Raw genomic sequence first — 12,859 nt, forward strand, 5'->3', positions numbered from 1 at the left:
GCGAAAAGTATTTGGACGACATGGAGTAAGCAAAGCGTTGCTGCACGGAAAAAGATTCTACTCCCATAGAAAACAGATTGACCATATTTCAGCAACATTTTTCACTTGCTCTCAAAGAAGAAGAAGATTTCAATCGTTCATCAAAACTGACTGCAAGAGGCAATTGCTTTACACCCTGAAATTGTTAGAGATGTTGCCCATGTGGTTTCTGCTTTGCCACCAACCCAAGTTCATGTAGAAAGGTTGTTCCATAACCTTAAAATACTTAGGTCAGATTTGAGGTCATCTATGAAGGAGGATCTCATGGAGTTGATACTATTTCTCAGAACAAATTCATAGACCACACAAATGTTATTCAGTACGTTTTTGTTGAAAACTGTTTTTTCCACACTGCATAGTGCATCAGAAATTGTAAATATGCAAAAAAAAATTTTGTTCTAACGTTGTATTCCAATAAATATGTTCATGTTCTATCTAAATACCTTGATTATTGTATCATAATAATGATTAAAGGCCTGATGTTACCATTTTACTACAGTAAATTTATCACTTAAACATGTATGAGGGAGTCGGAGTCACGGAGTTGGAGTCGATGTCATGGGAATTGAGGAGTCGGTATCATGGGAATTGAGGAGTCGGAGGTTTGGCTTACCGACTCCACAGCCCTGCCACAAACTTCATAGTATTTAATTGGGATTGTATGTTATATTATGAACACAAACTAGCAGGTACCGTATATACTTGAGTATAAGCCGATATTTTCAGCCCATTTTTTGGGGCTGAAAGTCCCTCTCCCGGCTTATACTCGAGTCATACCCAGGTGGTAGGCAGGGGAGGGGGAGCGGGGGTTGTCTAATTATACTCACCTGCTCCTGGCGCAGTCCCTGCACGTCTTTTCCCCGGCGCCGGCAGCTTCTTCCTGTACTGAGCAGTCACATGGTACCGCTCATTACAGTAATGAATATGCTGCTTCACCTCCCATAGGGGTGGAGCTGCATATTCATTACTGTAATGAGCGGTAACGGTGACCGCTCAGTACAGGAAGAAGCTGCGGCTCTGGGGAAGCAGGGACTGTACAGCGCCAGATGCAGGTGAGTATAATGGGGAGGGGAGCGCAGCGCTACGCGATATTCACCTGCTCCTCGTTCCGGCGCCGCTCCGTCTTCAGCGTCTTCTGCAGTGACGCTCAGGTCAGAGGGCGTGGTGACGTGGTTAGTGCACGCCCTCTGCCTGAACGTCAGTGCAGAAGATGCTGAAGATGGAGCGGCGCGGAAACGAAGTCAGGTGAATATTGAAAGTGCTGGGGGCTTGAGCGACGGAGGTGAGTATGTGATTTTTTTTTTTTTTCTATCGCAGCAACAGCAAATGGGGCAAGTGTCTGTATGGAGCATCTTATGGGGCAATAACATTTGTGCAGCACTATATGGGGCAAGTGTCTGTATGGGGCCATAATCAACGTTTGTGCAGCACTACATTGGGCAAATATATCTATGGAGCATCTTATGGGGCAATATAATCAACGTTTGTGCATTACTATATGGGGCAAGTGTCTGTATGGAGCATCTTATGGGGCCATAATCAACCTTTGTGCAGCACTATATGGGGCAAGTGTCTGTATGGAGCATCTTATGGGGCCATAATCAACGTTTGTGCGGCACTATATGGGACAAGTGTCTGCATGGAGCATTTTATGGGGCCATAATCAACGGTTGTGCAGCATTATATGGGGCAAGTGTCTGTATGGAGCATCTTATGGGGCCATAATCAACGTTTGTGCAGCACTATATGGGGCAAGTGTCTGTAAGGAGCATCTTATGGGGCCATAATTAACGTTTGTGTAGCATTATATGGGCAAATATCTTTATGGAGCATCTTATGGGGCCATAATCAACATTTGTGCAGCATTATATAGGGCAAATGTGCCTATGGGGCATTTTATGGGGCCATTATTAACCTTTATGCAGGATTATATGGGGGATATTTTAATATGGAACATCTTATGGGGCCATCATAAACTTTATGGAGCATTATATGGGGTTCCTGATTCAATATGGATATTCAAAAACACTTAATCCAGTGATGTCTCTATTAATTTTACTTTTATTGGTATCTATTTATACTTTTGACATTCACTGGTAGCGGCTGCACTTCTTAAGTTTTCCCAGTTTTTTGTGGCCTAATTTAGGGGGGGGGGGGGGGGAGGTTTGGGGGGTTTGCTTATACTCGGGCCGGCTTATACTCTAGTATATACGGTACATGGTTTTCTAATTATTTTAACAATGTAAATCTAAAAATTGTGATGTGAAGAGTAAATATTCTGCATGACCACTTTTTGCTGAAATTACTGCTGCAGGTCTTTTGAAGTATGTATCTACCAGCTTTGCACATCTACTGGCAGAAATGTTAGGGTACCGTCACACTATACGATTTACCTACGATCACGACCAGCGATATGACCTGGCCGTGATCGTAGGTAAATCGTAGTGTGGTCGCTGGGGAGCTGTCACACAGACAGCTCTCCAGCGACCAACGATGCCGAGGTCCCCGGGTAACCAGGGTAAACATCGGGTTACTAAGCGCAGGACCGCGCTTAGTAACCCGATGTTTACCCTGGTTACCAGCGTAAAACAAACCAAACAGCACATACTTACATTCCGGTGTCCGTCAGGTCCCTTGCCGTCTGCTTCCCGCACTCAGTGACTGCCGGCCGTAAAGTGAAAGTGAAAGCACAGCACAGCGGTGACGTCACCGCTGTGCTCTGCTTTCACTTTACGGCCGGCAGTCACTGAGTGCGGGAAGCAGACGGCAAGGGACCTGACGGACACCAGAATGTAAGTATGTGCTGTTTGTTTTTTTTTAGTTTTACGCTTGTAACCAGGGTAAACATCGGGTTACTAAGCGCGGCCCTGCGCTTAGTAACCCGATGTTTACCCTGGTTACAAGCGAACGCATCGCTAGATCGCATCGCTAGATCGGTGTCACACACACCGATCTAGCGATGACAGCGGGAGATCCAGCGACGAAAGAAAGTTCTAAACGATCTACTACGACGTACGATTCTCAGCAGGATCCCTGATCGCTGCTGCGTGTCAGACACAGCGATATCGTAACGATATCGCTCGAACGTCACGAATCGTACCGTCGTAGCGATCGAAATGGCAGTGTGTGACGGTACCCTTAGATTGCAAATTAGCTCTAGCTCAGTGAGATTGGATGGAGAATGTCTGAACAACAATATTCATGTCTTGCCACTGATTCTCAATGAGATTTAGGTCTGTACTGTGACTGGGCCACCCACATGAACATGCTTTGATTAAAACCACTCCACTGTAGCTCTCGCAGTATGGTGGGGATGGTATTTTCAGGGTGATGTGCAATGTTTGTTTTCCACCACACATATTGTTTTACATTTAGCTTTATAAATCCTAGCACTTCCTGGATGGTGAAGTGTGAGAGGTAGGACATTCTCGCCTGCACACATTATGTATGCTGAAGTGCGGCGCTAGAGCGAGGAGGGCCATGGCAGCTTTAGGCTTATGTGGGGTTGCCTATTGTCTATGGTGATCCTCTGGCTATTTAATTGAACTAAAATCAAATGGCGGCTCTATGTCTGCCTCTGTTGTTTACTCTAAGCACTGCCCACATGGTTATTGGTATATGTATATAAGTGGATGAACCTTGATTCCATGCAACATCTACATATCATGGCCTCCTGATAATCCGCTGAGGTGAAACGCGTAGAGGCGTATTAACCAACATCATTTGATAAGTATCATGTTCCTTACTCTCTGCTGTCATGTCTTGCATATACATATAATTTTCAGCTGATGATCAGAGCTGAATATTGTTGCTTTTCACATTGCCTTATATGATTATTTTAGATATGGCTATTACCCAGTTAACCCATTAAGTTAACATTTAAATATCAATAGGGCCTATTAGGGTCAGCCGCCGCTGAGTGGGGGCGCCATATCCGCTGACAAGTAGGGTGCCAACCCCCGCAGTTAGGCAGGTGAATGTCAGTAAGGGACAGTGAGAGTTAGTTTTTATTTATGTTTTCACGTGCACTTTTTTGTTTTGCACCACTGTCTTTGTCCGTGTACTGCACCCTGTGACAAATTAGCCAATATACAAGGTTAAATTCTATCTACATTTTCCTGTCATGTATAGTTGTTGGCCCATATGAAACACTACAATTAGGGCTCATTTCAGAAGACATAGGGCCAGCCGACGGTGAGTGGGGGCGCCAATCTCGTATTATTGTTTAGGATGCCAACCTCCACTGACAGGTAGGAATCGATATAGGATTATTAAATATAGGGGCTACCTAGAGTGCACGGTTGTGTGATATTTTTGTGAACAATTGTTTGTGGCTGTTTCATGGTTTTAAGATTAATATAAATACATTTAGTATTTTATTTTTGCTATCAAAAAAACTTATAAGGTTATTCTTGGATTTTTCTATACAGATTTTGTCTGACCTTAAGGCCGTCTAGCAGCCTATGTTTAGTATACTAAATCCTAGTTTGGTCTCATCTGACCAGAGCCCCTTCTTTCCACATACCAGCTGTGCCCTACTACATGGCATGTGAAAGAAGGTGCTTTACTCAGATGATACCAAAGTACAACTTTTTGAGCTATATTGAAAACACTATATGTTGTGAAAAACTAACACTGCACCTCACCCTGAAAAAACCATTCCCATCGTCAACCATGGTGGTGGAAGCATCATACTATGGGGATGATTTTCTTTATTAGGGTCAGGGATGGATGAAGCTAAGTACAAGACAATCCTGGAAAAAAAATGTTAGAGGCTGCAAAAGACTTGAGACTGGGGCATAGGTTAATGTTCCAGCAGAACAACAACCCTAAGCTTACTGCCAGAGCTATAATAGATCATTTAAATCAAAGCATGTGTGTGAATGGCAGCAAGAAGTCCCAATATAATACATTAAGTTTGTAGGTGTAAAGTAAAAAAAATGTTGAAAAGTTCACTGGGTATGAATACTTTTTCAAGACACTGTGTGTGTACATATAAATATATGAGAAAAGGAAACAAATAGAAGATTGTTCTGATCAGTGTTTGATTCTAGGAGCTTATCTGCAGTCTTTGACCTCTGAAAAAACAAGGTCAGCACGACAACTCTATTTGAAAATTGATATGGCATTTTTAATAAAATCAAATTGCATAGCTGTTTCATACTTTCTTTCTTTAACCCTCACCACCGAATCATTTTTCACTTTTTCCTACCCTTCCATGAGGCATAACTTTATTTTTCTGTAAATATAGCTGTATAAGGGCTTGTTTTTCTCGTGACAAGTTGCACCTTTTGAATGTTACCATTCATTTTACCATATAGTTTAGTGGAAAATGAGGAAAAAAATTTCAAGAGCGGTAAAATTGCAAAAAAAAAAGTGCAATTCTACAATAGTTTTTTTTTTTTTTACCATGTTCACTATATGGTAAAACTAAAAGCGGATAGGATCAGGGTCAACCACTGTTAGGTGCTCAGGGGTAAAATGGTAAGACAATACAAAATATCTAACCCCGGCACACTCCAAAAACGTGAAGACAGAACTGTTGCTTTCAAAGTTTTTTAATATATCTTGTGCAAAAGAGAATAGTTTCCAACGTTTCGGCTCAGGCACGAGCCTTTGTCAGGAAGACAATCTTATGGTAGTTCTATCGTATGTAGGTCCTGGGCTCTCAGATTGCCCTATGGAAATCTGTCAAAAGTGGTTTTGATTGGCCAGCAGAATGGAATTAAATTAAATTGTTTACACCCATAGTGGACTATCCTTTGTTAACAATTGTTAGGAAAACAGATGTATTGAGATAGACTAAAGGTACCTTCACACTAAGCGACGCTGCAGCGATACCGACAACGATGTCGATCGCTGCAGCGTCGCTGTTTGGTCGCTGGAGAGCTGTAACACAGACGGCTCTCCAGCGACCAACGATCCCGAGGTGCCCGGTAACCAGGGTAAACATCGGGTTACTACGCGCAGGGCCGCGCTTAGTAACCCGATGTTTACCATGGTTACCAGTGTAAACGTTAAAAAAACAAACACTACATACTTACATTCCGTGTCTGTCCTCTGGCGCTTTGCTTTCCTCTGCACTGTCAGCGCCGGTCAGCCGGAAAGCAGAGCGGTGACGTCACCGCTGTGCTTTCCGGCTGGCCGGCGCTGACACAGGATGCAGGAGGAGTGCAGAGAAGAAGAGCGCCGGGGACAGAAAGCTGAAGGTAAGTATGTAGTGTTTGTTTTTTTAACGTTTACGCTGGTAACCAGGGTAAACATCGGGTTACTAAGCGCGGCCCTGCGCTTAGTAACCCGATGTTTACCCTGGGTACCAGTGAAGACATCGCTGGATCGGCGTCACACACGCCGATCCAGAGACGTCAGCGGGAGATCCAGCGACGAAATAAAGTTCTGGACTTTCCTCAGCGACCAACGATCTCCCAGCAGGGGCCTGATCGTTGGTCGCTGTCACACATAGCGATCTCGTTGTGTTTGACACGCAGCAGCGATCAGGATCCTGCTGTGACATCGCTGGTCGTAGCTAGAAGTCCAGAACTTTATTTGGTCGTCAGGTCGGCGTGTATCGTCATGTTTGACAGCAAAAGCAACAATGCCAGCAATGTTTTTACATGGAGCTAACAACCAGCGAGAACGATAAGTACGTCACTGGATCGCTCCTGCATCGTTCTGGTGTTGCCGTGTTTGACGTCTCTACAGCGACCTAAACAGCGACGCTGCAGCGATCGGCTCGTTGTCTATATCGCTGCAGCGTCGCTGAGTGTGATGGTACCTTTATTCACTGTTCATAGGGAAGGCTGCAGCTGGCATGTGGCTCCCACCATGAGTCCTTGTTAGTGACCGCTTCAGTGTGGAGGCAAGGAGCTCCTCTCCTCACACGGCTGTTACAGGCAGATGATCGCTGCTTAAATCAGCCATCATGTGTAAGGAAAGATGCAGGTTCAACATGCGAACCCGCATCAAGGTAGAGACGCGACAAATTACGAAAATATATGTTATATGTCGTGAAGGGATTAAAAAAATACAGGCTACAAAACAAGACCCTTTAAATAATTAACAATATATATAAATGTACTCTTACCCTTCCTAAAATATCCAGAGGTAGTTTAGAGTTCATAAGTACCGGTTTCACCTTGTCCCCAGACAGTAAGCCATTTACAGGTAATAAACTATCAAATATTCCATCGAACTTGGATTTCTCTTCTATCTGGAAATCAAAATAAACTGGTCATTTCAAACAATGTAAGCAGATGTACTGCTATAACAAGTTTATTGTATGTCACTGTCAACCGTACGGTCATGGCCAAAAAATGTTTTGAGACTGACACTAATTGTCATTTTCCCCAAATTTGCTGCACCCCACATGAATGATCTCTGGATGCGTTACATATGGCATGTCACAGGATTCATGGTAGTGTTCACCTTTTTTTATCCAGACAATCAATAATTCTTCAAGGTTTCCCAGATTGAGTGGGCTAGATAAATACCAAAGAAAAGCATGTACAGAAAAGATACCGGCTTGTGGGAGATATGGAGTAATAGCTCAGTCAGTACAGGACGCATATTATTATTTACGTATCACTTTGAAAAAGTAAGTGAAAACCCCCCACTAATATACAGTGATAACGGAATATGAAAAAAGGTTTTCTTGTAACTAAAAAATAGCAACTATTCATAACTGTCAGGCATCCAAATAGGAAACAAACTTTATAACTGGCTGAATTTAGGAGCAAATTTTTTCTAAATAGCTAATTAACATCTTTATTTTGTAGACACTGCACTTATCTTTTATTTTTGCAAAAGGTGACATAAGAAATTAAACAGGAATTCTATTGATACAAAACTTACCCGAACTGACCAGTGACCTTCAACAAGAGGAGGAGTGATCAAAAGAGGACTGCTGGTATCACTCTTTGAAGAAATAAAAAAACAACTATATATATATATATATATAGATATGTTTAGCATCATCTATTTTCAATGGAAATTAATATGTTGCAATAGTGCACAAGCATTGTTATTTACAAACAATACATTTATATATATACAGATGTCAACGTGTGTAGTAGTTGTATAAAGCTAACAAGAAATGTGAATAAACACCAACAAATGTTCAATAAAAAGATTTTTATAACAACATAAGAATAAAACTGCCTGTCAAAGACAGGATAAAAGATATATAGAGGAGATTAGTGATGAGCGAATATACTCGTTACTCAAGATTTCTCAAGCATGCTCGGGGGTCCTCCGAGTATTTTTTAGTGCTCGGAGATTTAGTTTTTGTTGCCGCAGCTGAATGATTTACCTCTGTTAGCCAGCATAAGTACATGTGGGGGTTCCCTAGCAACCAGGCAACCCCCACATGTACTTATGCTGGCTAACAGATGTAAATCATTGAGCTGCGGCAAGAAAAACTAAATCTCCGAGCACTAAAAAATACTCTGAGGACCCCCAAGCATGCTCGAGAAATCTCTAGTAACGAGTATATTTGCTCATCACTAGAGGGGATGCAATCCTATACAGGGAAATCACAATAAAACGTATAGGAAGTGGGTGTAACCGACAAATGGTATTCTCCCTGGATCATATAACAAGATCAGTATTATGGATGAAGTCCATATACAAGTATGTATTCAATAGTAGGTCCAAGTGGATTGACGCTGTTTCGGAGGCAAAGGGCAGTCACTCCAAATAGTGGTGTGATTCCGATTTCTCTTTCGTGCGTCTTCTTTGCATTTTGTGATATGTTAAAAAAAAAAATTAACTCTTCTATTTTTTACTGCATTCTTACTTTACAGCATTATTTCCATGCCTGCCTATAATGTTTGCACAGTACAATATATTATATACCTACATAAAATAAGTACATACTTTATTCACGATTGATGCAAAATTAGTTAGACGGCATGAAAATAAGAACATTTGCGATTATTTTGCTCTTTCTATCCTTGTCCCAGCCCTGTGCTTGTTCAAATGTACTGTTCTCTTTATGTGTAAATACAGTGATAATAGTATAGACTCAGGAACTAACCACTGAGAGCTGAATGTGTAATAGCAGATCTTATGCTGAGCGTTACAGTTTTACTCTGGGGCAGACATATCATTGGCACCTGGAAGTTAAAGACTGCAGAGCTAAGGGCTGCTCAAGAGACAACGATAGAATAACCCTTTATAATACATAAGTAAATACAAAAGACAAGTATTGAGTTACTTACAAATTTGGGCTGTGGCACTGGCATATTTAAACTGGCTAGGGTAACTTCATGACCACTTTGTGCACAAGCAACTAGTCGCAAAGCAACATAGAAACCCTAAGAGAATGAGATAATACATGATTACTGATACAGTCAGTAGCTCAAGGTACGGCCTTGCCTCAAATTTAAAAAAAAAATCAGTCTCACCTGTTTATCCAAGTAACCTTTCCCATCAGGGTCAGCCAAGTCCCAAATCTAAAAGTTTAAAACAAAATTATACATGTACACATGTCGTCAACGACTAAGAACAAGTAGATCAACAAAGCACTACCTGATTTTGTAAAGCTGACGTTTTCCATGTGAGACGAAAATACAGCTGTGAGTTTTTATTGTTCAGAGGTGAAGTACTGGACTATGTTTTTTAACACTCAAACGCAATAATGTTACATAGCAACATGATAATCGCTCTTTGGGATAGATCATCAATATCACCCGGCACCCCTTCCAATCAGCTGCTATGAGCCCCTGTGCCAGCCGGATGTAAAATGGGCAGAAACAGCACGGCTACATTCACTGTGCAGTGGCAGTTACCAAGAACTGCAGCTCAGCTCTTATTGAACTGAATAGGAGATCACCTGCAGGTCTCAACAACAGCGACTGCACAGTGAGCTGAGCTGTACGGTACTGGCGCCAGTCACTGCTTACACTTGTCCACTGTCAGTATTAACAGGTAATAGGTATAGCTCTTGGGTCTCAGTCCACCACTGATCTGATATTGATGATCTATGCAATTGAGGATATGTCATCAATATTATTAGCAGGTCAACCCCATTGGATCACATGCAGCTTGTAATACGAAAACACAGAAAAAATGGTAAAATGGTACAAGCCATTATTAGCTGAAAGTGCAATTGTGTTATAACGAAAGCAGGTGTGCAATACATCCTCAGAATACTGCAGCCCTGGCAAAAATTAAGAGATCACTGCAAAATGTTCAGTTTGTCTGATTTTTCTCTTTATAGGTATATTTTTGAGTAAAATGTAAATTGTTTTATTCTATAAACTACTGACAACATGTCTCCAAAGTTCCAAGCAACACATTTTGTATTTATTTTCTGAAAATGAAACATGGTCAAAATAACGAAAAATGCATTGCTTGCAGACCTCAAATAATGCAAAAAAAAAAAAATCAAGTTCATAATCATTTAGAGACAACAATACTAATGGTTTTTACTCAGGAAGAGTTCAGAAATCAATATTTTGTGGAATAACCATGATTTTTAATCACAGCTTTCATGCGTCTTGGCATGCTTTCCACCAGTCTTTCACACTGCTTCTGGGTGACCTTATGCCACTCCTTGTACAAAAATGTAAGCAGTTCTTTGTTTGATAGCTTGTGACTATTCATCTTCCTCTTGATTACATTCCAGAGGTTTTCAATGGGGTTCAGGTCTGGAGACTGGGCTGCCCATGACAGGGATTTGATGTGGTGGTCCTTCATCCACACATTGATTGACCTTGCTGTGTGGCATGGAACATTGTCCTGAAGGAAAAACCAGTCCTCAGAGTTGGGGAACATTGCCTGAGCAGAAGGAATCAACTGTATTTCCAGGATAACCTTGTATGCGGGTTGATTCATACGTCCTTCGCAAAGAACATTCTGCCCAATTCCAGTCTTGCTGAAGCATCCCCAGATCACTGATCCTCCACCAAATTTCACAGTGGGTGAAAGACACTGTGGCGTGTATGCCTCTCCCGGTCTCCGTCTAACCATTAGACGACCAGGAGTTGATCTGGGGATGCTTTCGACCCTTCCTGGGTCTTGTTCACACTGTCGCTTGCTCTGAAGTGTGGTAGGTGCGCTCTTTCACTTTCTTCCACAACCCTAACTTTCCACAACTCTCACTATCTTAGCAGTCATCCCATTATATGTAGCACCGTACTATCCATCCCTCACAGCGGACACTACTAGATCCTTACACTAAGGCAGTTAAAACCACGCATGCACAGGCATGTTACATACTCTTTCCACACATGGGGGGGGGGGGGGGGGCAACTGCCACTGCGTCGGCATCTTCATGTGGTCATGACAACCGGAGAACGTCTTTTTTTTTACCATGTCACCACCCACCTACATTCTTATGCTAGTGCTGTTACCTCCACGGACGTACCAACAGTGACTTCATGCCTCTTCTACTCTATATACTGGGAACTACTACCCCACACATTGTGTATATAGTGCCACATTCCGCCGTATTCCTCCATACATAAAGCATGGTGATGAAGCCTGCCTCAATATGATTTCTCTGTACACTTACCCAGCACTTCTCAATTACCCAGTCTCCACAAATGGCAGCTGTATGCTCCAGCACATAGGTGGCCACACTTTCATGGGCCATGTCTCCTCATAAGGCCAGCACCATTACATACCATTCATATTACCCGTTATGTCCTGTATACCCTATTGAGCTAGTAAATAATGTATATACAGTGCAGTATATCCAACCACTCTCCATTCATGGCCTATTGGTCACTAGCAGCCTAAGTGCCAGTATACACTGGTGATATTACGGATATTTCCTGTATACATTAATGAGCTAGCAATGTGTATAATGTATATCAATACGCTATATTCATGGCCTATTGGTCACTAGTAGCCTAAGTGACAGTATACACTGGTGATATTACGGATATTTCCTGTATACCCTAATGAGCTAGTAATGTGTATAATGTATATCAATACGATATATTCATGGCCTATTGGTCACTAGTAGCCTAAGTGCCAGTATACACTGGTGATATTACGGATATTTCCTGTATACCCTAATGAGCTAGTAATGCATATAATGTATATCAATACGCTATATTCATGGCCTATTGGTCACTAGCAGCCTAAGTGCCTCTGTACACTGGTGATATTATGGATATGCCCTGTATACCCTATTGAGCTAGTAAATAATGTATATACAGTACTGTATATCCAACCACTCTCCATTCATGGCCTATTGGTCACTAGCAGCCTAAGTGCCAGTATACACTGGTGATATTACGGATATTTCCTGTATACTCTAATGAGCTAGTAATGCATATAATGTATATCAATACGCTATATTCATGGCCTATTGCTCACTAGCAGCCTAAGTGCCAGTATACACTGGTGATATCACTGCTATGTCCTGTATACCCTAATGAGCTAGTAATGTGTATACTGTATATCCATATGCTCTACATTCATGGCCTATTGGTCACAAGCGCCCTTAATGCCAGTATACACTGGTGATATTACGGATATTTCCTGTATACCCTAATGAGCTAGTAATGTGTATAATGTATATCAATACGCTATATTCATGGCCTAATGGTCACTAGCAGCCTAAGTGCCAGTATACACTGGTGATATCACTGCTATGTCCTGTATATCCTAATGAGCTAGTAATGTGTATACTGTATATCCATATGCTCTACATTCATGGCCTATTGGTCAGAAGCGCCCTAAGTGCCAGTATGCACTGGTGATATCGCTATTATGTCCTGCATACCCTAATGAACTTGAAATATTGTATATCCAAATGTCTTACACTGTTTCTGATACACCTGGTATACACAACACTTGTTTTTCTTCT

The 12,859-nt window shown here is 41.8% G+C and overlaps 1 protein-coding gene across 6 annotated transcripts in view; it reads right to left on the minus strand.

Annotated features, from left to right (window-relative positions):
• The window catches only part of EPS15L1 (epidermal growth factor receptor pathway substrate 15 like 1), a 393,851-nt gene that overhangs the window by 307,727 nt on the left and 73,265 nt on the right, over window positions 1-12,859 (minus strand). For all 6 annotated transcript variants that reach the window (XM_069767732.1, XM_069767729.1, XM_069767731.1 and 3 more), the window contains exons 4-7: window positions 9,444-9,491; window positions 9,258-9,353; window positions 7,891-7,953; window positions 7,124-7,249 (exon numbers count right to left, since the gene is read on the minus strand). In XM_069767732.1, the coding sequence (XP_069623833.1) occupies window positions 7,124-7,249; window positions 7,891-7,953; window positions 9,258-9,353; window positions 9,444-9,491 (333 nt within the window). The remainder of the gene's footprint in view (window positions 1-7,123; window positions 7,250-7,890; window positions 7,954-9,257; window positions 9,354-9,443; window positions 9,492-12,859) is intronic.

This window comes from Ranitomeya imitator, chromosome 1, assembly GCF_032444005.1.
Source record: "Ranitomeya imitator isolate aRanImi1 chromosome 1, aRanImi1.pri, whole genome shotgun sequence".
NCBI lineage: Eukaryota > Metazoa > Chordata > Amphibia > Anura > Dendrobatidae > Ranitomeya > Ranitomeya imitator.